Genomic DNA, 25,677 nt, shown 5'->3' with positions numbered 1-25,677 from the left:
GCATTTCTTAACGCCCCCTTCCTTCCCGTTAAAAACAATTACATCTGTTTTATTCCTCATGAACATGTCATGGCCGTTTTCAAGTAGTTTGACACCGTGAAGACGTGGACGAAGCAAGGAAAGTTGTTCCCGGGAATCGATTTTGCATTATGATATCCTGTTCCTAAATGCAGTTCAATATTCACTTTATTACCCCCACCACACACACACACACACACACACACACACACACACACACACACACCGAACATGCATGGGAGAAAACTGGATGAAAGAGTTCAAATCTGGTTAAATAGGACTTTATGCCGTTTTAGTAACAAAATAAAGTGAGGTTTTCTGTCAAAGGCCATTCACTACTATTTTATTTTACCCCCTTTATTTAGAAGGTAACGAGTAAAAAAAAAAACAACAGAGCAAGAAAGGGAATAACAATTTAAATCAAATCTGGGATAATAAATGACCATACAATGCGGAGAGAAAATGAGACAAAAATAAAGAAGGTCGGAAGGAACGGGAGCAAAAATACAGTAAATTAGAAACACAGACTTGGACATATTAACATGTAGTTGTTCATGTTGGTTTTCGTGTTCGGCTGCGATTTTAAACTTGAACAGTGAATAGATGAAAACACGGGACACGCGTTTGCTGACCGGTATGATGCCGGGATACCGTGGCGTTCGACCCGGAAAAAACACGAAATGATTAAGCCCCCAGTAAGGGAGCACGACGCCCAGTGAAATGCACCCGCGGCACAGTAAAGAAACGTGTAAGCAAATATTCAGATGTGTTCGGTCGGAGAATAAGAGTGAAACAGCAAAATGTAACAGAGTTAGAAGTAGGTGATATTAAAAAATACAGCCTCGTCATCCGCCGCAGCAGATGGCGGTAGTGAGCGTCGGTGTTGTCTTGGCGCAAACCGGAAAGCGTCATAACGGTCCACCTGAAAGAAAGAAAAGAGTTTGGTGTAGCAGCAAGTGGCGCTGAAGACAGAGCTAGAAGATAACACCTGTTTTGGGGTTTTTTTTGTGAATAATTTTAAAATAGATAACATCAGTTTAGTGAATTGGGATTTTACTTTGTGTCTTAAAAGTAGACGGACGTCCCGAAGTCGCACAGGAATGTTGGCTGTCCCGCGGCCGGCCCGTGTTAGCATAGCGCGTAACGTTATTGTCATGAGCTCAGTTTAAATAAATTCGCGTTGATGTTGTTTTTCGAAAAGTTCTGGCTAAACCTCCGCTTTTAAATGGACGAGCACAAGGAGAATATCCATGCCAAGGACGTGAATGTGAAGATGTCTGCCGCGAGAGAAGATGAACAGGTTGGTGTTAGCGGCAAGCTAACGTCTACATCTGATCGAACTGAGACAGTCACATTTCACAGTACATTTCCCACCGACTGTCTTAAATGTCAATATCTAGATAAGTTACCGTGGAAAAACTATTCGGTTTACCGTCAGTTTATACCGTTGCCAGTTTATTCGCTATTTATTAGCTTGCTTGTGCAGTTTACTAAAGGGTTGTTGTGTTAGACTGTATTAGTTTGAGGTAGGTGTAGTGATGGTAATGGTGTGTAATTCAAATTCTCTAAATCAACAATTAGTTACTTGGTGCAGACAAACACAATGAAATAAATAGCAACATTAGTAATAATCCATGAAAACAGAACCAGCAGTAAATGCTGCCATTTTGACCTAAAGGGTCTTTAGTTGCTTTTTGTTTTTGCTCCCTACATATGACATATCCGGTGTGTTATGTTTGCTATTTTAAAAAAAAAGAATTAGCAGGAGTGCATTTTTAAATTGAGTGTAAAACAGTTGGGAGTAATGAAATTGTTTTGGCTCCTCTAATATTGTTAATGGACAAATGTCTCTGCTACATTTTGTTATGTTTTTGTTTGCTGATTTCCGCCAGCAGGACAATGTGAAATTCTTCTTTTGACTCATGTATGACACTTTTGTGAATGAAATTTTCCCATTTTTAAAGAAACGGCACAGTCAGCCTTATATGGTCATTTTAGTTGTGTTGATTATGCCAATGATCAGACCTCACGAACGCACACTTCCTCAAAAACTGGTGGGATTCGTCTGACTGAAATGAGCGATTTACGACAAATTCGCACCCTTAAAAGAGTTTGGTGAATCCGACATGGAGCACTCATAGGAACAAGCCTCACAGAAAATAGCAATAGAATTTTAGGACAAGACCCACTGTCTCTATGAGCTTGCTTAGCTCCGTATAGCATTATCATTTGCTAAATTTGAAGCATTATATCACCAAGTAAGACATGCTGACTGAGATCATTCCTCCTCAGGCAAAGTCTGGCAGCAGGATATGCCCTGCAGCAGAGTCTGCTCCTCAGGTGTCCCCGTCTCAGTCGAACGGTGACTTCAGTCATCCGGTTTACAAAGAGATCGCTTTGGCCAATGGACACATCAACCGCATGTCCAAGGAGGAGCTCCGAATCAAGTTAGCAGAGCTGAAGCTTGACACAAGGTAATGTGTAAAACATTTTACACTTTGGAGAGAAAGAAATTGGACTCCTGGGCTATTTGATGACTAAAATGAAACTTGCACGGGGAAATCTCAAGCTCGGATCACAGGTCTTGCCATAATTATTGAGAATCACTGAACTTCCTAGAAAAATTATTTCAGACTCTTTCTGTCTTTGTTTATAAAGAGGAGTGAAGGACGTGATGAAGAAGAGGTTGAAGAGCCACTATAAGAAGCAGAAGCTGATGCAGTCTGCAGCTGAGGGAGGACCCACTGACACCTACTATGACTACATCTGTGTGGTGGACTTTGAAGCGACATGTGAAGAGGATAATCCATCAGACTTCCTTCATGAAATCATAGAGTTCCCTATGGTTCTCATCAATACGCACACTTTAGAAATTGTGAGTTGTTTTTGTGATGAAGGCAGGATTGTTTACTTTTTAATGTGCAAAGTGAGTTTTGTAATTATCGACTTCCTTTTATTTTTTCAATTTATTTTGCAGGTGGACACCTTTCAGGAATATGTAAAACCAGAGTTGAACCCGCAACTCTCAGACTTTTGTGTGAAGTTAACAGGAATAACACAGGTTGGTTGAGCTCAGTGTATGTTTAAGTGTCTTCTTCGATATAAGGGTCATATTATGTAAAGGAGTTTTAGCACTACATGAAGAAAATCTTGTTTTGTTGAGCAGAAAATGGTTGAAGAAGCAGACCTGTTCCCAGCAGTCCTTCAGCGAGTTGTAGCTTGGCTTCAGGAGAGAGAGCTCGGAACAAAATACAAATATGCCATCCTGACTGATGGGTATGATGTTTCACTTCAATACTGCTGCAGAATTAGAGAAAAATAACCTTGTGTATCTTTTCAATAATCCCTTCAGTGGAATTTCATCTGACTGTAATGCCACTTTTTGTCGTACGTCGTCTCTAGGGCCTGGGACATGAGCAAGTTCCTCAACATCCAGTGCCGCGTAAGCCACATCAGATATCCTCCGTTTGCAAAGAAGTGGATAAACATAAGGAAATCATACGGGAACTTCTACAAGGTTTCAATTTTAAATTGTTTTGATGAACTGAATGTATCAGTTTTGCAACTAAATCATGTCTTTAATGAAGCTAAAATGTGCAAAATTTTAATGCAGATTGTAAAATATTATTTGAGCGACATGGACTTTGATATTCATTTATTTTTAATTTTATCCCTGTTTTTTTTATGTATCACACATGCAGGAGCATTTGGCCCAACATTCCTGCCAGGTTTCACACTGTTCTTACTGATTGACATTTGGTGGCTTTAACAGTGCAGGGTTTAAATTATTCAAAAAATCAGCCTAATGTAAGTGTTGGCTCATCGGGGAGAGCAGGTCGTCCACTGATTGCAGGGTTGATGGTTCAGTTCCCCAGCTCCTCCGGTCCACATGTCCCTGGGCAAAACACTGAACCACAAATTGCTCCTGACAGGCAGACCGACAGCCTGCATGGTAGCTCCCTGCACTATATGAATTTCAGCCATTTTATCGTCCAAGAAATGACCCTTAGATACAATCCTAAAACTAACATTTTTATAAATCAGTTTTATTTTAAAAGAAATTAAAAGAAATCAAAACCAAAAGAAAAAGCAGGCTTAATTAATAACATTAACGATTGCTGATTTCCCAGTAAGCTACTCTGGAACTGGCTCTCTCAAGTGGAAGGCAGCCATTGTTACTGTTACTAATTACACCTGTGCCTTTTCCTGCTATGACGTGTCAAAGTCTCCGCTGTGAAAAAGACCTGTTGTCTTAGCCCTTTTTAGAAATTACAGCAAACCACCAACTGTTTTCCGTCCTCCCTCCAGGTCCCCCGGACACAGACGAAGCTGAGCACCATGCTGGAGAAGCTGGGTCTGAAGTACGAAGGTCGCCCCCACTCTGGGCTGGACGACTCGCGCAACATTGCCAGGATAGCTCTTCGCATGCTGAAGGACGGGTGCCAGCTGCGCGTCAATGAACGCATGCACGCCGGCCAGCTGCTCTCGGTTCCCAGCTCGGCTCCTATGGAAGGTGCTCCAGCACCACGTAACCCGCGCAGCAGAGACTAGAGCCAGAAGCTGCGGTTTGCCTTAACTCTTTACCCACATGAGTCACAGAAAAAAAAAATCCAAAGCACTTTACAGTCCTCATGTAAAGTTGTACATTTTTATTTTGGAGCTTGGCAAAGGGTATTTGAGTTTTGAACAATTAAAGGAGATACTATTTTGATTTAAGATCGTGCAGGTCTTTGGCTTCATATGTGACGGTTTCTCTCCATATGTGTTTACATCAGATGTCTGAAAGCAAAGGTCATTCCAGTGTGTTGTGGGAGGATTTTCCTCTGCATCTTCAGTCTTGTCAGTCTGTCAAACCTGCCTCACCATGCCTTATCAGGCTGCTAAAAATCATCCAAAAAGCTGATTAAAATGTCTTTCATTTGCCCCATGATAGCGTGGATTCAGTTTTTATTTCAGGGTTTGCTCCCAACAACACGACTTTGAAGAAAACGCTGAGTAATTATTTTTTAGGCTTTAAAATGGGGGGGGGGGCATCGGTCATCTGCAGCTTCACATCAACAATATCGGTGTCGGCGTCGGTCTTTAAAACCCCATGTCTGTCTGAACTTTGTGCTGCTATTACAAACGCATGAAATCTACATAAACGCTGCTATTGCTGTGCTGTTCGAAGCGCTACCTAACAACAGAGCCATAACAACGCGCTGCCACTTTTCTAGAGTGAGCTGAAGGTCTGAAAACAGTCCTGTGAACCACCGTGTGCGAGATCCTGAGAAGTAAAGTCGTTATACAAGTAACGCAGGTTTCCATTTGACAAACTTAAGGGATGAACAGCGGATGACACCTAAGTCCATCTGCGTGAGTCGGGCCTGTGTTGTAGCCTTGTTTCCCCTTTTGCATGGAATTTGTTCTTATTTCACGAAGCTTGACCTATTTTAACAGGAATAAACTTTCCTCTGAATGCTAAATAATTCAAATATGTTTCCTCTTGTATACAGAGTTTGGGAGCGTCAACCGTCCTCAACCCCTTTTTCTCAACTTCATGAGTGTATTGAACTGTTTAGGCCGTCAATAATTCCATTTTTTTTTAAAAACTGATTACAAGATTAGAAGAGTAGGGATCTTGGTGGTGGGTTACCACCTCTGTTAAACTGCTTCCGGGGAGAAATCTTGAATATTTTCAGCAGTGGAATTAGTCCTGAATCTTGCTGCCATTAAAAAGGCCTAAAAATGCCTCACTTTCCATACTACATTTATCTATTTTTGGCCACTTGCTGAATTTTGTGTTAATTGTCTGATTTGACTGTAATATGAAAAAGGTTCAGTTTTATTGCATGAATTCCTGATCAAAACACGGGGACATTTTACAGATATTTTCTAGGTGCTCTACCATCCAGCAAATAGAAGAAGAAGGAAAAAAAACAAAACGCGTCAGTAACTTCATCTTCAAATCAAAATTTATTATTTGTTCATAGTTACAGCACTTTTTCACAAATGCCTTTTGGTCCAGACTCATATCTTTGGGCTTATATAAAACTTTAATATTTCCTTCAAATATGTCCAGTGGAGTATTTAAATACAAAGAGTTTACACAGATACATTGTTCTATATTCTCTAGTTTCTAGCACTGAGGTCACATTGGCTTTCAGTGGTTTCCTTTAGGACTTCAGTACTTTAATGGTCTTTGGCAACTTTAAAGCTCGTTTCCATCGTTAAAATACTTCTTTGCACGATTGTCCGATATGCTTATACTTGTGTTAAGTTGCGGGCTCATACACAATCAAAACTTTGGGTGCTGACAGTGTCAAACATCATTCAGTGTTTGGTCCTAATGCTCTGGGAATCATCCGGGAGCAGGCGCCCGGGTGATCATCACAGACAGGTGCTGTACAGCGTCACCTTGTGGCTGATCTCCTCCAGGATCTGGCGGACGGTTCGCTCCAGCTCGGCCAGCTCTGCAGCTTTGGCCTCCAGGAGGCGCTGGTTGGCCTCGTAGGAGCTCTCCAGTTCTGAGAAACACAGAAACGCACATGTGGCACCACTGTTGTGTTTCGTACAAGTGTGATCTGGCTCTGACGGACACATTAATAGAAAGCGTCTGCATAGAGCAGGCTGATACTTTATTTATTTCATGTGCCCATTTGTTTGTACACATATCGCTGCGTGCTGATGATTTGTGATCAGTTTTTATTATTTTTATTGCATCATGTTTACTGTTTTCACTTTTTCTATTGTCTATACTGTCAATTGTCTTTATCGGTGGGAATAATAGATGATAACAGCAGCCAACGGTAACAGGAAACAGAAATTTTTAAAAAAAGGATAGAGGAGAGATGAGAAGAAGAAGAATTCCCAATTCTCCGGTTGCAGCTGCTTTTCTATGTTTTAATATCGTAAACTGAATATCTTTGGGTCTTGGACTGTTAGAAAAGAACAAGACAAGACACCCGAAGATGTCACCTTGGAACTCTGGGGAATTGTAATGACACATTTTAGACAGTTTTAACGACTAAACGAACAAATTGGATTAATCGATCGTTAAGGTGAAAATGACATCGCAGCCCTAGTGTGGACATCCAGCCCCAGCCGACGAACAAAATTGGCATATAAAGGCTCAAATAGGGAAGTCTACACATAGATTGTTACAAGCTCCCTAAACAAGGCAAAAAGGACAAATCCGTAAATATTTATGCTATCTACAGGTGTATTCTTTTCTCATCCACCATCACTACATTGTCCATCTGTAAAAATGTACATTACATACAGGAGATCCTACATTAATTAAAGCCTATTTTAGGACAATTATAAATATATTTTTACAGTTTTTGAGGCTATGGGAGTATTTTTCATGTGGAGATTTATATTATTTATCATAGACTGTATATTTGTAGGTTCAGCTTTCATTTGGGTGTGTTTACATATACTGATGCTTCTTTTTTCTTTTTTAAAAATCAGTTTTCAGATGTGTGGGGACTACGGGTATAAATTAGCTGTTGCACTGATCCCAGAACATTGACACTGATGCTGTTAAACGTCAGTGTTGATCAATGTGCACTGTCCCTCGTAAATCGACAGAGAAACAAAATAAACCTGGATGTCTGCTCACAAAACTTTGCCTTGCTAAACTTTCGGGAGCTTGCAATATTCAGTGCGAGGACTCTTTTTCCTTAAACTCCGCACTTCTAACATCTCAGAAATGCATGAATTTAAAACAAACAAACTAGTGTGCAGGGCATGCCAAAAAAAAACACACCGTAACAAGAACGTGCAATATTTAAACGGCTACCTCCGAGTCTCTGCAGCTTGCTGCTGCTCTGGGTGAGCAGCTCTTTGGCCTCCTGCTGCAGTTCATCCGCTTTCCTCCTCGCCTGCAGCACCGACTCCCCTTTATCCTCCACCAGGTCCGTCACCTCCTCGAGTCTATCTTTCACCTCCACCTCAAACTCCTAAACACACACACACATAAGCATTACAGGGATGAAAGCAGCAGATTGAAGCATTTTTGTGCGTGCTAGAAGTGTTTTTCTGATCAGTCGGATTTAAAGTGGTTCTCCTTATCCCATATTCAAATGTACGACATTTCAAAAGGTAAGGATGTGTGCACTGTGTGTGTGTGTGTGTGTGTGTGTGTGTGCGTGCGTGTGAGACCTGCTGGGCCTCCTCTGCGTCCTCTTTGGCCTGGTCGGTGATCCAGTCGGCCGTCTCTGCCAGCCGGTTCACCTCCAGGTTGTTCTGTCTCAGCAGGCCGACCTCCCTCTCCAGGTGAACCAGACGACCCGTGGTGTTACTGAGCTTCAGCTCCGACGAGGCCGTCTCAGACTCCACCTGATACACACACACACACACACACACACACACACGTTAAAGTAGAAGAAAATAGGAAACTGGTCATTTATCAGTAGAACATTTAACATTTAACTATGTCCAGATGTTAAACAAAATGGCATTTTTGCCTCCAATCCAATAAAATTAAAGACATTGAAAGTTGTTAACTTTCAAATCAGCAAGTGAGAGAGCTAAGTTTCTCTGTGGTAGAAATGTTTTTTTTTGAAGTTTTGAAACAGAGAAAATTTCTTTTTTAATTATTTGTATTAACTGATTAATAATTTCAGTCAGTCCTTCGTCGTAAATACCAAACATTTGTTTGTTGAAGCTTCTCGAAACGTGAAAGTTTTTTGATACTTAGTCAGGTGAAGTGAGTCATTTTAACACATCCCTTTGGCCTCAGATAAACTGTGCTGGCCCTCAACATTTTTGAAATCTTACAGACAAAAATAATAGATTCATATTGATCATTGATGATTAAAACAATCTTTTATATAATGTGCTAACACTAGGCTGTAAAAATGTCAGACTTGGTCTCTGATCTAATCTAAAGCAACTGTTTTTGGGGTTTTTTTTTTTTCGTTTTGTTTTAATGGCCGTCCCTGTATCTCCCCCTGTCCCTGTGCTTTTATGATTTTGTTCAATATTGGTATTTTCAGTGACCGATAAATGGAATTAAAAATAGAACACAGTCAGTAGTCGCTGCCTCAAGCCAGTGACATTCATCATATCCGTTCAGATTTTTAACGAAAGTGCTCCCACAGCCACCCCTGCATCGTCACCGCACGGTGATCTCAGAGGTCAGAGGTTGCGCTCACAGAGGTCAGCAGGTCCAGGGTGCCCCTGGTGTTGTTCTGGGCCAGTTGGATGGCGTCCATGGCGATAGTCTGAGCACGCTCGGCCTCATCCAGGGCTGCCTTCGCTGCGTCTGCCGTCTCCCTTATGTTGGCCGCCTGCTCACTGAGGGACAGACAGGACATGTTACATGTCAACCCTCTGGAGTCCGTCTCTTCATCTGTCAACACACTGAGCAGCTTTTATTTAAAGGTAACGTAACTTTGGTTTTACATCATGAGGAGACAAGCCGAGAAAAGCCGTTGAAAGTGCTGATGTGGGGGTTCCACCTAGTATCTTATGTATGACATAGGCCATACAAAGGTTTTTGAAAGAAATGTTGAATTATCGATATTTGCACTGATTTATTGGCATAGACTTTCAATGAAAGAGGCACAAAAGCAAGTTGGGACATTTTTCTGCTGTGTATAAAAAGTGAAACAGTATTTTTTTTTTCTTCTTTAACTGTTCTATAAAAATATTTAATAAGTCAGCAAAAATGAACTAAAATGAACGTAGACTCATATATCCTTAAATATTCATGATAGTTAATAATCAGGTCGTTGTTTCTAGAAATATACATTGATTTTAATGATAAAAATTACAATTACAGTCTATCTGCATGGCTGGATACCGTTAAGAGAAACTGAATATAGGTCATGTGTTTGTTTTTTTTATATTTTGGTATAATAACAGGACTTTTTTTAGAATATTTATGAATTTCGTTTTGGTTTAACGACATAAATGCTCTCCTTTGTTTCCCTTTTAGGCTCTGCGCACTATCATAACTGAGTGCATGTTACCTGGCAGCCTTGGCCTGCCGCAGCAGAGCCTCGGCGGCCTGGATGTCCTCGGCGCTCTGACTCAGGATGGCCTCCACGCTGGTCAGACCGCCGACCTTTTCCCTGATCTCCCTCGTCAGCTCCTGCAGCTTCTCCGTCGAGGTCGGCATCTCCAGAGCCATCACCTCGTTGGCCACCATCTCGATCACCGAAACATCTGCCTTGTCGTCTGGGTCATCAGAAACAAAAGGAGAGGTGTGTTTATTGGATTTAAAAAAAAAAACTGGACTGTAAATTTTTCTTTACTCTTCAACGGTTAACAAAAACTACGTATCTTTAAAGGCAGAATAGATTTAGTCTGATAGTCCACTAGATTGAGGCACATACTGTATATGTTGTCCAGTCCTCTGTCCATTTACACAAATATTCAAAGGTGTCTCGATTAATTGATCATTCAAACAAGAAAGATGCTAAAAAGTTTAAAGCGTCATGGCTCTGAATATCTCATACGTGCTTGATTTTTTTCCTGAAACTGTTACTGACTCTGAAAAGTAAAAATATGTCCCTGGAGAACCACAAAGACGAATGCACTTATGTGGTGTGCTCACTGGTGAGGAGGTCTCGTATCTCTTTGATGAGGTTGCGGAGCTGCTCGTTGCTCTGCTCCACCCTCACTTTGCTCTGGTTGGATTTGGCCAGCACCTCCAGCGCGTTCGTCTTGGCCTCGTTTGCGTGGACATTGGCCTCCCACACCTGACCGCAAACAAAATCGGTGACTTGCTCGCGTCCGTCCTGAGTTACAGGTTATACGTTAGCTATTTAAAAAAGTCACCGTGTTCACTTACCATCCTGGAGAGCTTGTCCACCTCCTGCATAGCCGCTAGGATCTCCTGGTCCAGGTCCTTGGCTGATTTGAGGGCAGTTTGGGAGGTAGTGACGAGGCCTTCACATCCTTCTCCCCCACACCGGGGAGCGCCGTCCTCGCCGACACAACCCAACCCGCCGCAGGGGGAGCCAGAGCAGCCGTCACCTTCAGCTGCACCACCGCATGTCTGCAGAGAAAGAGTTAAACGCGAAGCGATGACCAAGCTATGCGCAGCGTAAGTGAATATTGTATCGGTTTGAGGTTTCATTTTGGTCTTCTGCGAACATTTTGTCAATGGTGTGGGGCAATAAGATGACATTTAACTGGGCAAAACAGCCCGTTGCATCATTATAATAGAGATATTACAGAATATAATACAGAAAATATAATCTTTGTGTTGTCCTCCAATTGTCTCTCACCTTCTCGCTAAGTGGTGACAGGTCAACGTTATCTAGCTCGTTGGACAGTTTGTCCATCTTCTGCAAGTTTCTTTGGTGCTTGCGGTCAAACTCCTTCTGGCCGCTGCTAAGTTTGTCCTCGGTGGCTTTCCGCACCGTGGCGGACTGCTCCACTGTGTTTCTGGGATCACTGGTGGAGGCGTTGGCGTTGAGCTCCGCCATCTCAGACTGCATGTGTGCCGCTGCGATGGTGTCCATGGCACCTGAAAACACACGCGCACACACACACACACACGTGCACATCAAGGGGTTTCCGTCTGTCTGGGATACCAGAGAACCGTAAGAGGTGAAATGTCATCACGAGTACGCCATGTGAAACTGGGTTGCTCGACTGGAAAGAAATATAAAGCTGTAGCATGTCGTTTCTATTCAATTATAGGTGGATTTCAGCACGGGTTTGGCATGACTCAGCTCTTTTATAAGGTGGAAAACAACATGACGAAAGACATTTGGTTAACGAAAAAGTAGAAAGTTCAGGACCATGTCAGGAATCCTGTGATGATTATCCCGCCTACATATTATCTTAATCAAGTTAAACCACAACTATACTTAATACTAACAACAGTGCATACCCCTGCAAAGGCTGCACAATCCTTTATTTGTCATTTTATGGACAAATTTATTTTAGATTTTTTTAATTGCATCTTGACAAATTAGACAAAACAGGCAAACACAGATCAGATTTTGCTCTTTCAGTGTTCAAAGTGTTCATAGAAAATAGCGAATATGTTCAGCTCAAATCTTGCAATGTGAAGAAACAATTTTAAAAAATATAGTCCTGGAAACAATGCACTTTCTTTACACTAAATTAAATTAAAATCGGTTGAAATTTTTTTCTGAGGTAACAAGTTGACTAACATACAGAAAATACAAAATGAGCCAAAAATGTAACCCAGTGTATATAAAAAAAAACTACAGCAATTTTAGGAGACAGCCCTTTGGCATAAACAGATGTAACAGTATGAATCTGAAGCGTTAAGCAGATGATGCCCTTGTTTCCCTGTAAGTTAAAAGTTTAAATACACACTGTCTCCGTCCCACAGTTTGATTTCTCACCCTGGATGTTGGCGTTCTTTGCATTGTACACCTGCTGTCTCAGTTCCTGGACGCTCAGCTCCAGCTGTTTGGCCTCATCCGTCAGGGCGCTCAAGTTTACATGGGTGGAGTTGGCATCATCGAGGAGAAGGTTCAAGGTCTCCTCCGTCGTGTTCAGATTTCCATTGAGGTGGGACATCAAACCACTGAGAACATAATGAGACAGTAATGAAAAGGTGTCTACTATATCCCTTTGTGGGTCTCCATGTGTTTTTTTACATACATGATCTGGTACATTAGGTCCTCTATCTGCTCCAGCTTCACTGCTGCAGGGTTGCTCTCAACTATTTCTCTGACAGCCTCGGAGTTTCTCTCCAGACTGCTGATTAACTCTTTATACGGCACCGTCACCCCGCTGGTCTGGAGCTCTGTCATTTGGGCCTCCAGACGTCGAGTTTGATGGGTCAGCTCGCCGACCACGGTGTCCCAGATTGCGAAGCACTGGTGGCAGGGTTCACAGACGGGGAACTCCCCCTGGTAGCCTCTGGCGCATTTGTCACACCGTGGGCCGGAAACACCCTCCACACAGGTACACTGACCTGTGGCACGATGGCACTGCTCGCTGGAGATTCCCCGAGGGTCGCAGTCACATGCTAGAAACACATAGAGGAAAGTCAGGGAAAAACCTGATCCCAGGAGTATTCAAAAAAAATCCTGGATTAGGAACCAATACAGAGGAATTACTATATGCTGAGGTCGTAAACCCTTCCTCCCGCAAATAATTTTGAAAGGACTTGAAAAAAACTGAATAATGCTCTGTTAATTTAAATACTTTACATGTTAATTAATTCACCTGTTATATTATGTTGTTTTAGTAAACTTTCGTATACATTTAAATAAGTTGTACGTCCCAAAGTTTCTCTACCTGGTAGTCTAAAACCAGTTTTCTATACTCTGACAGGAATAAACTCTTGTGGGAAATTGTTTTTATTAATTGAGTTTTTTTGGCCACATGGGACATTAGCATTCAATTAGAGTCATGTTTCTGGCCACTCGATCAATGTAAATCCAATCTTCCCTCTCTTTTAGCTCTGTTTTTGGTCTCCACCAAATCCTGAGTAATAGATCTGCTAATTGCTAACTTTTGCTGTCTGTTGTTTGGTGCTAAGCGCATTCAACGTACAGTGGTTTTATCTGAGCTTAGCAGCCCAGCTCAGAATAACCCTGATGAGACCAGTGGGAATCAACCAAAACAATAAAGTTGAGGGCTGTAAAAGCAAAACAATGAGCCGAAAGACGCTAAAATGCTCTGTACAGCTGCGGTGAACTATACAACGGTTGAAATTTTTCTGTGGCTTCTTCAATATGAGCAAAAACTTATACATGATTGATCCAAGTCGATATAAAAATATTTATTATAGCAGCTTTAAATTTCTTGGCCTAAAAATGGATAGTCCCTGGATTCTGCATGTAAAACATTTTGTTATTCACCTTTTCAAAACTCACAATATATAACTTTAAATCATAAAATGTAAACTGCCTTCAAGTCTATATTTTCCCAGAAAATAAAACATAACACATAATCTTTGTGCCCTCGGTGGTACCTATGGTTGTATGTTTAATTTTATTTCTTTGTTGGATTTTCATTTCTTTGGGAAGGTCAACACAAATCTCCAGAAATTAAGAATGTTTGAACTAATTTTCAATTTAAGGTGACAGCCCCATGATTTAAATCAATGGCTTGCCATACAAATAATAAGCAATTTTGGAATTGTAGTAAGTCCAGTAAGTGCTGTTCATGATGCTACCTTAAGTGTTTTTCTTTATCTGGTAGATTTACCTGATGTACTATCCCTTGAGAGTCACCAAAATAAAATAAGACAATAGGTGTAACTTTTGTTTTCTGTTATGAGGGTCATGTGAGGCCTGTTAGGGCTTCACAAGTAATCTGTAAACAGCAATGATAATACAATTTTTTATTAACTGGCCCATAAAACACAAATTATTAAAAGAACAATAAACATCATGTGGTGTGTAGTCTTATATAAGAAGTGTGGTGGTTTGATGGTCTCCCCACGGAAATAAGTCATTTGAAAACAAAGTTAATTCAACCTCCAGCGCCTCCGGTAAATAAAGTTAGACACGAACTTAGACCATGAAGGGCATACTGACCCCCCTGAGTGTCGGGGCCGTCCACAGGGAGTGCCCTCCCTCCCCAGAGAGGAAGAAGACGAGGGAAGTTTGGTGTGAGTCAGAAAGAAGGAACGCAGGGTTTGGGAGGTTTCCACCATCAGTGTTGCTGCATTCTGTTTGTGTGATTTATGGAGCAGCAGGTGAGCGTTGGGGTTGAACTTTTGCTCTTGTCATGGTGAAACACTACCATGTCTTTGGAGGCACATTTGGGTCAGAACACACATGGTGATCATGGGCCAGTAGTTGAGAAGTGCCCCGCGACAGCCACATAGTAACCGACGCCGATCCAGTTTTGAACCCATATAATCACACAATGCATACGTTAATACGTTTTAACCTCTAACATGTAAATCTGACCATAAGAACAACCTCTCAGCTGTTGCGGCGTCTTAAGATTTCCCACGAATTGGCATGTCAGTGTATTATCTGTGCAGATAGGAAGAGAGGTCCAGCTGGTTTAACCGCTTCCGCCTTTAGGGAATAAAGCGGGAATAATTAAGGATCCCTGGGTCCTCTGGGTGTTGGTGCATGACGAAAATGGGATGCCTGGGAGCTCTGGAGAACATCTGGTTCTCATGAGCGGGGAATGAGAGGTCATTCCCAGATCCCCTCCCTCTGCTCCCCTCTCCTTCCCTTTTTCCTCCTTCCCACTCCCTCTCCCTTTCTCTGAGGTGAGCCAGCTACTGTGAGGCGCAACATTTCTGCAGATGGACTCTCTCAATACAATAAAACCTTTTGGGAACCAGAGAACGACACTCAGCGGCAACTCGCGGACTCGGAGCTGCTGACATATAATTGATGTCTGACAAAATTACATTACAAAATCCCACCGCCTATGCATCACCTTTTACGATGAGCTGCATACACACAGACGAAAAACACACACACAAAAATAGCAGAAAACCACAGAAAAACAACTTAAAGCTCAAGTCTTCCCACATGTGAAAACAGGAAAACTTCCCCCGCGATGGAGCAAAAAGATCTATTTAGTTCAAAGGGAAATAGAAACAGAAAGATACAGTACAGTCAGGATGTTTTTGGACAGTGTTTTGGCTCTGGATATTTGGCTCTGGGTATTGGACACTGAAATGAAACAGCGACTATGACATTTAGAGTTTTCATATCCATATTGGGTGAACAGTGTAAGACTCATGGCCATGTTCCCCGGTGTTAGGACAGTGATCCTTAAACATGCAAACAAGGCAACCAGGGATTTTTTCATGGCCTTTTATTCACCTTACCTCAGTCCAGCTGTTAAGAGGTTTCACATACTCTGAACATACTGTTTTTTGGTCTCTACTAACTCCTGAGGGAAATATCTGGGCCTTTAGCTGAAAAATGTGTAACAGTTCCTTAAGTTATTCACTCATTCTCTGCCTGCCTTCACTAATTATCCCTAAACGTCTTGTTATTTCAGACCCTGACACTCCCACCCGCCCTGCAGTAACGCCAGTCTTTCCCACCTTCCAGCCACCTGACTCCTCCCCGCCCACCTACTCACCTGTTCCTCATTCCCCAGTTACATCCTAGTATATATACCAGTCCATTTCCACCTACACTCTGCTAGATTGTCTGTTGGTATTTCCAGCTTTCCAGCTTTCCAGCTTTCCAGCTTTCCAGCTTTCCAGCTTTGTTTTCGCCTGCCTATCTTGACCTCCTGCTTGCTTTTAGGACTTTGCCTTTTTCGGTTCTCCTGCCTGCCTGCCTGCCTGCCTGCTGTTGACCACTGCCTGCTCCCTGACATTGCCTCCTGTTTATCCTCGGCTGCTTTTGAATGCTGAACCTATTTAAAGGTGAACTTTTTTGAACTCTTTATCTGTGTCTCTGAGTCATTGTTTCTGGTCCTTCCAATTCTGAGCCGTGACACAAATGCTACACTATGTTCACCAGCTAGTCTCCGATTGTGTCTGTGTCCTGCTTGGTGATGAGCAGACTCAGACTAGAGTGTAAGTAACCCACGGTAGGGCTGTGGTTTGCAAAACCAAAACAATGAGCTGAAAGATTGTAAAATGCTCAACTGATAATTCTCTGTTGCTTCATCATTATGAGCAACACCTTTTTCTTAAATGTAGTCATTTGACTCGTTATCAAATATGAATCATAGCAGCTTTAATATGACAACTTTATTTATCATAACTTATGCAATTACTTTCTGTCCTCTAAAATTGGGAAACTATGTATTAAAATGGACTGAAGTTACTACACTTGAGTCTCTTTTGATTAAAACCACTTGGTGGCACCAAAGTTGGGAATTTAAACTCAAATTCTACACATACAGCGGCTTTAACCTCATTAACATCGTTTCAAATCCTATGTGCTGGAGTACAAAACGTGTCGGCGTCCCACTGGATGCCAATACTTGTATTTGCTGTATGGTCATATAAAATAACATAAATACTAAGCGACGTAAGGCACGTCAGAGACCTGGAGCTGCTGGTCGCTGATGGTGGGCTCGTGATCTTTCTCTATTTTGTTCATTGGTGATGGGTGAGGATGACCTACCGTGGCATTTAACTTCTGGATCCCCCCAGAAGAGCTCCCTGCACTCCCGACACGTCCTGCCACCAAAACCGGGCTTGCACGAGCACTGTCCTGTGACCTACAGCAAAAACGCATCAGGTCAACAAAATATTATCAGGCAAAAGGTGTTTGGGTTAGAAAAAAAGAACCTGAGATGGTAGATTTTGTTTCCAAAAGGCTGGAATTTTAGACTTGTGTTACAGCTTTACTTTTACTTGCAGACACAATGGACCTTTTTTGTAGTTTGATACAACTCCCTTGTCTTACAGAAACGCGCATTCAGTTATTCCACAGTGTGTTCCGAGCCTTCCTTCCTCTGATGGAAAGCAGCCAGTAAACACACAAGGCCAAATGTTTGTCTGTGAGTGAGTGCACACTATTCTCTTCTTTATGTGCATGTTTCTCAGTATACACATGGAAGATTTGTGTGTTTGAATAAACCAGAGCTGCAGGAAAAAAAAAAAAACAGATGCAATTCCCAACCAGCTGGAGTCCATATATCAAAAAAGAAGAAAAACACAAACGCAGGCCTTGTGATGAGATGGGTTGGTCACAGTGACTTAATGCCGCCATGCTGCTCTGCTCTCATTGAGAATTGTTTGGAAAGCTTCCCCTTTTCAGTCCGCACATTGTGTAAGGAAAACCTTGGCAACAGCAGGTCGTTGAGAGACGAGGGTTTGTGGGCTTCAGTTCAGCTATACATCACATTCATAGAGCAAATTGGAGCAGCTGCTGCGACGCTAATGCAGGAAATGATACAGATACAAGTTGGACTTGCTGTGGGGCTGTGACTCTATGCTGCTGGGCTGGGTTGATTTTCTTTGTCGCTCTTACTATAAAAAACTATATTTTACAAAAAGAGAGAACCAAGTGGGGTATTGTTTTCTTGGTCTACTGAATTTGTGTCCATATTGTCCAGATCCAATTAAGATTCCGTCCTTGTCGTTTGCTCACATTTTCTGCAGAAAGTCTTCCACTTATTCCTCAGGGAAAATGTCAAACAGTATGCCATCACATACTGTTTTATCCCTAACTACGCCCATCCGGTGTTTAAGACTGGGAGGTTCCTCTTTTTACCACCTTTTTTTTAGTTGTTTTTTTTGTTTTTTGCAGGAGTTTTACAGGTTTTTCTTCTTAACACAACTTCCTCCGTTATCACTCCAGGATACGACACCAGTGTCTGACTCACCTCATTGCAGGAGGAGCCGAAGGAGTGGGTGGGGTCGCAGTCGCAGTGCTGGCAGCCCGTCCCGCTGGTGATGTTCCACGTGTCGGCGGCACAGCGGTCGCAGTTCTGACCCACCACGTTCGGCTGGCAGGGACACTGACCGGTGTGCTGGTCGCACTGGCACTCATCCGGGGATGAACAGGCCTGAGGTTCCGTGCCCGCTGGGTAACACATACACTCTGCGCAGAGGAGGAAAGATCAGGGCTCATCAAGCCTAAACACATGTCTGTGGGTCAAAGTTGCTGATAGCAGTTTGTGTGATTGTATCCATTATATTCAGAGAAACACAACACAATTTTGGGGATATGTTGTTGGTATATTGGGAGATTAGTATTGGGTTTTTTTTTTTTTTTTTTTTTAATTCAATTCAGCCTAAAATGCTTTATTCGTCAATTATTAGTTCTTGTCCTTTTGACAAAGGGATGCAAAGCCGCAAATAAGTGAAAAGTACAGTTAGAAAACCTTTAATAAAAGAGGAATAAAACATCAACATCCTCTGATCTGCTCCAAAGGAGTTTAGTTTACATGGGCAGATGGACCTTTTTTCAGGTATTTGTAGGTCTGAATGATTTCAACACTTATGCCGTGAATGACGGGCGGAAGACTGTCCACGTGGGTCAGAGCCTGACCGAGACTGGATTTTTGAGGCTGTTAATGATACAGATAACAAAAATCTGATAGCAACATATCGTCCTTTTTTTTTTTTAAACCTAGATAGATTCTGATTAGACATTGGGATCAGATTTCTTTACAAGTGTGCATAAGCCCTTGCTCAGTACATGTCTCATGTCATAAAGAGAGAATCAGACATGCCGAATCATATAGGCTCATACATGCAGTAAGTTAGTGGCGTGACATTAACAGCTGTACTCACTCCTGCAGCTCTGTGTGGCAGCCTTGCCGTAGTAACCCAGTTTGCAATGCTGGCACCTGTAGCCATCGGTGTGGTGCAGGCATTTGAGACAGGCACCCGTCCGGGCGTCACAGGACCCCGGGTCGTGCATGTCGATGTTGCTGTTACACTGGCAGGGCGCGCAGCGCCCACCGGGCACCAGAGGGTTCCCGAAGTGACCGGGGGCGCACTCATCGCACCTGGCACCTGGATATGGAAAAGAAACGGGAGATAAATCAACTACTGATATGGCGAAACTTAACTACAACGGAGTGGAATAATTTTTGGATGTTTTTCTTTTTAGTTGGATTTTTTTGAGGATATTTAGGCACAAACACACCCTATCTCACCCCCAGGTATATAGAGAAAGAGACCAGCAGGCTAATTACAGGGGTACTGAAGTGCTGTTTGGGTTTATAATGTGTGACTGTGTGTCAGGTGAAGACATCATGGAAATAAAGATTTGGAAACTGCTCACATTAAAAACAAGTGTGTGTTTATATACCTTTGTAGCCGGGGCTGCACACGCACACCAGCTGGTTAGTGTAATCCAGAAGGTAACAGCTGTCAGAAAACTGGCGTCCGCTGCGGGGTCCGTCGGGGCACATACAGGGGCGACAGTGGCTACCTGAACCCAGCTCTGGGTCCCCATGGTAACCGTCCAGACACCTAGGAGTAAAGGAAAACGTTAAGAAGAGAGACTCCAAGGTCACTTTGATTAACTTTTTAACCTTTGCCTGGAGGGAAAGGGGGGAACTGGGGAGTGTCTGTCCAAACAGCAATGTCAGGCTGCGTTCACGTTATTGTGCTTTTTGCTACATGAAGTCCTGCATGGACCTATGGAAAGCCCGGGAAAACTTTTTTATGTGCTGCTAAAAATGAACAACGGAAAGCCTAAACTCTAAACCCTGCAACCCATAATACAAAAGTGTTGGATGGATCGAACATTGGACTGAAGATCTTGCTGTTTGCAGAGCCTTGGCACTGTTTTAATTTGTCCCAATGGTGGCAGTGGCACTAGAGGCGAGGGCATGTGTCAATTACAGTGCACCAGAAAGGTTTTATAACAGAGCTGTGGACTTGGTACTTGCTACTTGAGACTCAAAGTGCCCTTAAGTCAGAAGAATGAGGATTTAACACTTGACTTGGACTTACGAGATCCTATGAGATTTGAAGATTTGACTTGACTTAAATCTTGAAAAAGTAAAACATTCAAGTCTCAGGTTTTCACCTGGTGAAATCCTGGGACAATAAAAGCTAAATAAGAGAGTGACAGACAGGCTTTCAATGACCAAAACGGTGATGTTATAAGAGAGGAAACAAACCGCTTGCAGCATTTTTAATAGAAAAGGCTGTAACGCCAAAGATGCCAATCGTCTGCTTTTATATATAGTGAAGTTTTGGCTGTCTCCCCATTCATATAGATAGGGGCCTGGTCTCGTTATCCAGAAATAACTGCCCGGTGGCGTTGCCAAGATGGCTGTTGAGTGGCGAGACTTGCCTAAACTAGACTTTGACCAAACTCCTTAAACATTTAAATATTAGGTCTATACAACCAAGGAACTTGGTCTCAGCTTAAACCTACTTTGCTCATTTGTTTGCGAAGACTTGTTACTAGACTTGGACTTGCCCTCCAGCACTTGAGACTTGTTTTGAGATTTCCTTTGAAAATCTCATTCCTTGAAGCCCCAGGACTTGTATTGCCTTGAAGATGGAACCCAAATAACTTTAAATTGCCATTTTTGCCTTGTATTAGATGGGAGAGACAGAAGACAGAAGTGACTAGAAATTTAGAGGGAGAGAGATGAGGGATGACGTGCAACAAAGGTCTCGGGCCAGACCTGAATCACGTTGCTGTGACGTGGTCCTAAGCCCCCAGGATGTCCCAAACTGTTGTGGTTTATACTCTCGGGAGTGTGTACATGTTCAGCAAATTTGATGGCAGGGTTTTGCTCAAGGACGCGTCAGCACGGAGCCAAAGACTAAACCACCAACCCTATGATAACTGGCTGAACCTCTCAATCACCTGGGCTACAGTCGCCCATAATATAAAATTAGTAAGTCAAAGACAACTGCAAGAGCAGCTTTAGTCTTAGAAGCAGACTTGAAATGTAGTAGAAACACCTTTAAGACTAAAAAAATTCAGCTTTCGACTTCGTATTACCAGAAGTACCTGCTCCTGTCACCAAACAGCAGACAGTGTGACAGCCTAGTTTAATTGGATAAATTCAGACCGAAATGCCTTCATCACCACCTCGTACCTCTCACAGTGGTGTCCGGTGGTGAAGTCTCTGCAGCCCTGACACGCTCCGGTCTGAGGGTTGCAGTACTCGCTGTGGCCGTTGCAATGGCAGGGTCGGCACTGAGGGAAGCCCCAGAAGCCCGGCAGGCAGTGGGAACACTGGCGACCCGAGGCCCCGGGGACGCACTCGCACTGGCCGGTCGCCTCGTGGCAGAAGGCGCTGACCGAGCCCTGAGGGTCACACTCGCAGGCTGGGGGGGGTGAAATTTAAATCATTACGCTTTTTGTCAGTGGTTCAAACGAGGACCGAACCGTAAACTCACGGCCAGCACTTACGTCTGCAGCCGGAGGGGCTGAACAGGAACGTAGCCGGGGCGCAGTGGTCACAGTTCCTGCCGACGACATTGGGTCGACACCGACACTGACCCCCGCTGGACTCACACACAGTGCTGAGCGAACCCTGTGGGTCACACTGGCATGCTGGGAAATAAAGAGGAGGTAGAGAAAAGGGGATATTTATGAGAACGTTATGAGAAATTTTTTCCAGATTTTCTTGTACAAACACACATTACTACGTACCCATGGCTCCTTTGTGCAGCAGAGCAGAGACACTGAAGATGTAGTCGTTACAGATGTCGGTCATGGGGCTTTTTACGACGCTCTGGCTGCTCTCCAGACACCGGTAGCGCTGGAACGTATCCCACGCTCCTTCGCCATCGGTCCCATGGAACATGTCCAGCTCCCTGACCCGGGGCATCAGCACCAACTGTAAAGTGAGGAGGCGGAGGGGTCAGGAAGTAGGGTAGTGAAGTTTCGTAGGAAGAGTCAGTTTTTCTCTTCACTTTTCTGCATGGGCAGTGTTAGGTCTTGGATGGACCTGAAACTCGCATGGTTGAATCCTCAGTGTAAAAACTGAGCAACCGCTTTAGAAAATATGTGCTCCTTGTTAAGTTGTTAAGTTTCCTGCTCTTTATATCAGCAAAAATGTTTAAGTATAAATGTTAAGAATATCAGCTGATTTTTTTTTTTTTTTTTTTTTTTTAAACTCAAATATCAGTATGAGCATCAAAAATCCTGCACCAGCTGGGTTGACAGCCTTAGCAGGTGTGTGTGTGTGTGGGGGGGCGTGTAAATCCTACGTACGGAGTCGATGAGTGTGTACGGGCTCTGGATGTCGCTGATTGACGAGTAGAGCGGCAGACTCAGCCGGATCGTGTAGTTCAGTCCTTTCTCGAAACACACCGGCCTCACCAGCAGCACATGTCTGAAACACAACAGAGAGTCAGTGTGTGTGTGTGTGCGTGCGTGTGTCCAGTGGAAATATCTGCGAGGCAGACGCATTCAGGTAGACTGACGCCCCTCACCTGGATCCAGGTGGAAGGGAGATGGACTGCTCGTCTCCACTCTGGATGGCGTTGCTGCAGTGGCCAGAGTAGTTTGGAGGGTGGAAGACGGGACGCTGCACTCTGATGTTCACCTTCTCCCACTGCTCTGGCAGCTGCCAACATACATGGACATATATGTGAGTTATTTTCCGTTCCTAAAACTTAAAGATAAGTAATGTCAACATAACCCAAGTTAAATTAGAAACTCAAAGGGTTTTCTTATCTAAGGTTCTTTTAATAAATCTTTTTAAACGCTTGTACTTGGCAGTAGTAGAAAGGCCTTCGACGTAGAATAGGGACAGAAAAAACACAGGATCCTGTTTTAACTTCCCGGAAAGAATGATGAGATGTTTTTAAATTAAATTTTCTTACTTTTTCTGAATAGCAACAGCTAAATGTATAAATACAAATTATGCTTATGTCAAGGTGTGTCTGTGTGTGTTACCTGCGGTTCATAGCGAATAAGGATGTCATAGTCCATGGACTCTGGGATGTTGTCGATGGTGAACTCTAAGTAGGCTCCTTCTGGCACGTTAACAAAACCCATACCGGTCCACGTGGGACTGCGATCCAGAGGATAAGGCCTCTGTACCACTGTCACACCCTGACGCAAAGAGAGAGAGATGTAGTTTACGTATCTGCGAAGGACGCAAAAGCACCACTGAGCGGACGGTACGTCGAAAAGGCACTCACCGGTCCGTGCTTGGCGTCCTCGGCCTCGTAGGTGTAGTGATCCAGAGTGATGAAGTAGAAGCCGGACTCGACCTGATCGCAGCGGCGTCCGAACATGTGCTCCCTGCACACACACTGGCCCGAGTGAGGGTCGCAGCTGTGGAGGGAGAGATAGACTTTAGCCGATATTATGTGCATGGCCGTATCTATATTTTTCATGTATTTATATTTCGCTGCCACATACATATTTACCTCTGCGGTTATTTGACTGGTTTCCAGCCAGGTGTTTATATCTAGATACTGAATATGACCATTTATAAGCCATAACGTTGTGGCAATGAGTTCTCTACCCTACTGCTGCACGTGGATCCTTGATTGTTTCTTGCCGCTGCCGCCACAAAGCGTAAACACCTCCTATAATTTCCGAAATTGAGCTCCGTTTAGGAGATGTGCCTGTTTTTGTGCTGTCTGCGGTGGGAAAAAAAGCATCTGAATGTGCCGCAAATGTGCATTTAGGCTCTTAAAACAAACAACAAAAGCAAAACAACTTTGAACTATCTGGTAAAAGTGGCTGATGAAGGACAGACGCTCCGCTTCCGAAACGTTCCCTGGGGGGAAACTGAAACAGCGATGGAGCCGGAGCATAGCCTGGATCCTGTGTACATTTGGGATGGAAGATTTATATTGCATACTTTCCTCTAAGCTTACTTATTGTGAACAGCCCCGCCCTGGTCACAGTCACATGGTCTGCAGCCATCCATGTCATTGGACAGACCCCAGTGCTGTGGCTATAGACAAAATAACAGAGAACAAACATCCGTGACTCGGGCTAATACACACACACACACACACACACACAGAGGGAAGAAGTATCAAAACTCAGGCTGACAGTTGTGCTTGGATCCGTACCAGACACTGATCGCAGTTGTGTCCGTCAACGAGGCGTTTGCAGAAGCACTTTCCTGAGTCTGTATCACAGGAGTTTCCTCCCGGCAGAGTGCCCAGTGGGTTACAGGTACAAGCTGCCAAGACATACAACCAAGCGACAGGTTCAACCGCATCTGTCGGTCCGACTGCAGTAATTGTTCATATTTGTCTACTGAGTCTCTTTCTGTTTGTTTTCTAGAAATTTTTAGTCTGAAGTTCTACAGGAACAAGCACTTTAATCGCTATTCCTGACATTACAAATAAGAGAAAGGTGTCACCTTTCCTTAAAGTCGCTATGACACCAAATCCTCTACTAATCCACCCTAAAATTCCATTAATTTAACCAGTAGGACTAATGAAATTAAGGTATCTTTAATGGGATAATTAATTGATTGTAAAATATTATGGTATTTTTAATAGATTATATTCATAGTATAAGGAGTTTTTTAAAGGTAAAAACACCTTAACCACTAACCACAAATCAAAAGGGAAAGACGTGTACCCCTTAAATTGTACTTAATTTGTTAATCAGGGGCTTTTCAAATTAAACTTTTTAATGAGTTTGGGTTTCGCCTTTTGAAATCAATGGACAAATTAAGGGAGCTTTGGCTATTTTACTAAACATCTTAATCCGAGATTAAGGGGTCTGGTATTTTTTTCAGGGGTAAATTAAACAGTAATTCGTGGTATTTTCAGGGACTCTTGTTTAATAGTGAGTGTAACTATCCATAGAAAATATTCAACCTCCATCCGATGATTAGTTTTTCTTATTTTTAGTCTTTTAACTTTCACACAGAGAGCTGGAATTAATAGGGCACAAAAGGCGAAAAACAGCCTTGGTTTTTCTCAGCAAAAAGATAGAAAACATTACAAAATCTATATGTGAACTGATATCTTTACCAGACAATACAATTGAGAGGAGTAATGTAGGCCTCAAGTGCAGTAAAACTAATTGTGACTTACGCAGACAGCCCTGAGGCCCCTGTCCCAGCCCGTAGTGTCCGTGTTTGCAGTGGTCGCAGCGCTCGCCCTCCACGTTGACTTTGCACCGACACTGGCCTGAGATCAGCCCGGCTGCCACATCGGTCCGTGAGTCACACAGTCCGCTCTGCAGAGATCCGTCTGGGTCACAGTTACACGCTGTGGAGAATTGGGGGGGGGGGATTGTGTGGACACCTGAATGTTAATTATTACCGCATCTTATGGTCATGTGAAAAGATTTTTTTTTTTTTTTTAAATATTGACATTTTTTGGGAGAATATATATTTAATCTTCAGAGATTTTAGGTTATGAGACCCATCAGG

At 43.0% G+C, this 25,677-nt stretch overlaps 2 protein-coding genes across 3 annotated transcripts in view; one reads left to right on the top strand and one right to left on the bottom strand.

Annotated features, from left to right (window-relative positions):
- The first annotated feature begins 915 nt into the window (after window positions 1–915).
- On the top strand, window positions 916–4,945 carry eri1 (exoribonuclease 1). Its single transcript, XM_040140143.1, has 7 exons — window positions 916–1,318; window positions 2,311–2,492; window positions 2,677–2,893; window positions 2,996–3,079; window positions 3,185–3,294; window positions 3,421–3,535; window positions 4,327–4,945. The coding sequence occupies exons 1-7, from the start codon at window positions 1,244–1,246 to the stop codon at window positions 4,567–4,569; spliced, it is 1,026 nt and encodes a 341-aa protein (XP_039996077.1). The 5' UTR covers window positions 916–1,243; the 3' UTR covers window positions 4,570–4,945.
- Window positions 4,946–5,950: 1,005 nt separating this feature from the next.
- The window catches only part of lamb1b (laminin, beta 1b), a 32,603-nt gene continuing 12,876 nt past the window's right edge, over window positions 5,951–25,677 (bottom strand). For both annotated transcript variants that reach the window (XM_040142741.1, XM_040142749.1), the window contains exons 10-33: window positions 25,337–25,513; window positions 24,356–24,468; window positions 24,155–24,234; window positions 23,468–23,603; window positions 23,220–23,378; window positions 22,754–22,887; window positions 22,533–22,653; window positions 21,969–22,155; window positions 21,726–21,869; window positions 21,409–21,640; window positions 19,653–19,816; window positions 19,130–19,354; window positions 18,217–18,434; window positions 17,010–17,106; window positions 12,598–12,967; window positions 12,336–12,520; window positions 11,241–11,482; window positions 10,802–11,008; window positions 10,565–10,709; window positions 9,978–10,185; window positions 9,159–9,300; window positions 8,164–8,340; window positions 7,802–7,961; window positions 5,951–6,524 (exon numbers count right to left, since the gene is read on the bottom strand). In XM_040142741.1, coding sequence (XP_039998675.1) covers window positions 6,388–6,524; window positions 7,802–7,961; window positions 8,164–8,340; window positions 9,159–9,300; window positions 9,978–10,185; window positions 10,565–10,709; window positions 10,802–11,008; window positions 11,241–11,482; window positions 12,336–12,520; window positions 12,598–12,967; window positions 17,010–17,106; window positions 18,217–18,434; window positions 19,130–19,354; window positions 19,653–19,816; window positions 21,409–21,640; window positions 21,726–21,869; window positions 21,969–22,155; window positions 22,533–22,653; window positions 22,754–22,887; window positions 23,220–23,378; window positions 23,468–23,603; window positions 24,155–24,234; window positions 24,356–24,468; window positions 25,337–25,513 — 4,160 coding nt within the window. In that variant the 3' untranslated portion in view covers window positions 5,951–6,387. The remainder of the gene's footprint in view (window positions 6,525–7,801; window positions 7,962–8,163; window positions 8,341–9,158; window positions 9,301–9,977; window positions 10,186–10,564; window positions 10,710–10,801; window positions 11,009–11,240; window positions 11,483–12,335; window positions 12,521–12,597; window positions 12,968–17,009; window positions 17,107–18,216; window positions 18,435–19,129; window positions 19,355–19,652; window positions 19,817–21,408; window positions 21,641–21,725; window positions 21,870–21,968; window positions 22,156–22,532; window positions 22,654–22,753; window positions 22,888–23,219; window positions 23,379–23,467; window positions 23,604–24,154; window positions 24,235–24,355; window positions 24,469–25,336; window positions 25,514–25,677) is intronic.

This window comes from Xiphias gladius, chromosome 2 (genome assembly GCF_016859285.1).
Source record: "Xiphias gladius isolate SHS-SW01 ecotype Sanya breed wild chromosome 2, ASM1685928v1, whole genome shotgun sequence".
NCBI lineage: Eukaryota > Metazoa > Chordata > Actinopteri > Istiophoriformes > Xiphiidae > Xiphias > Xiphias gladius.
Note: the sequence above shows the minus strand (reverse complement) of the source record. Positions and strands in the feature narration are given on the sequence as shown.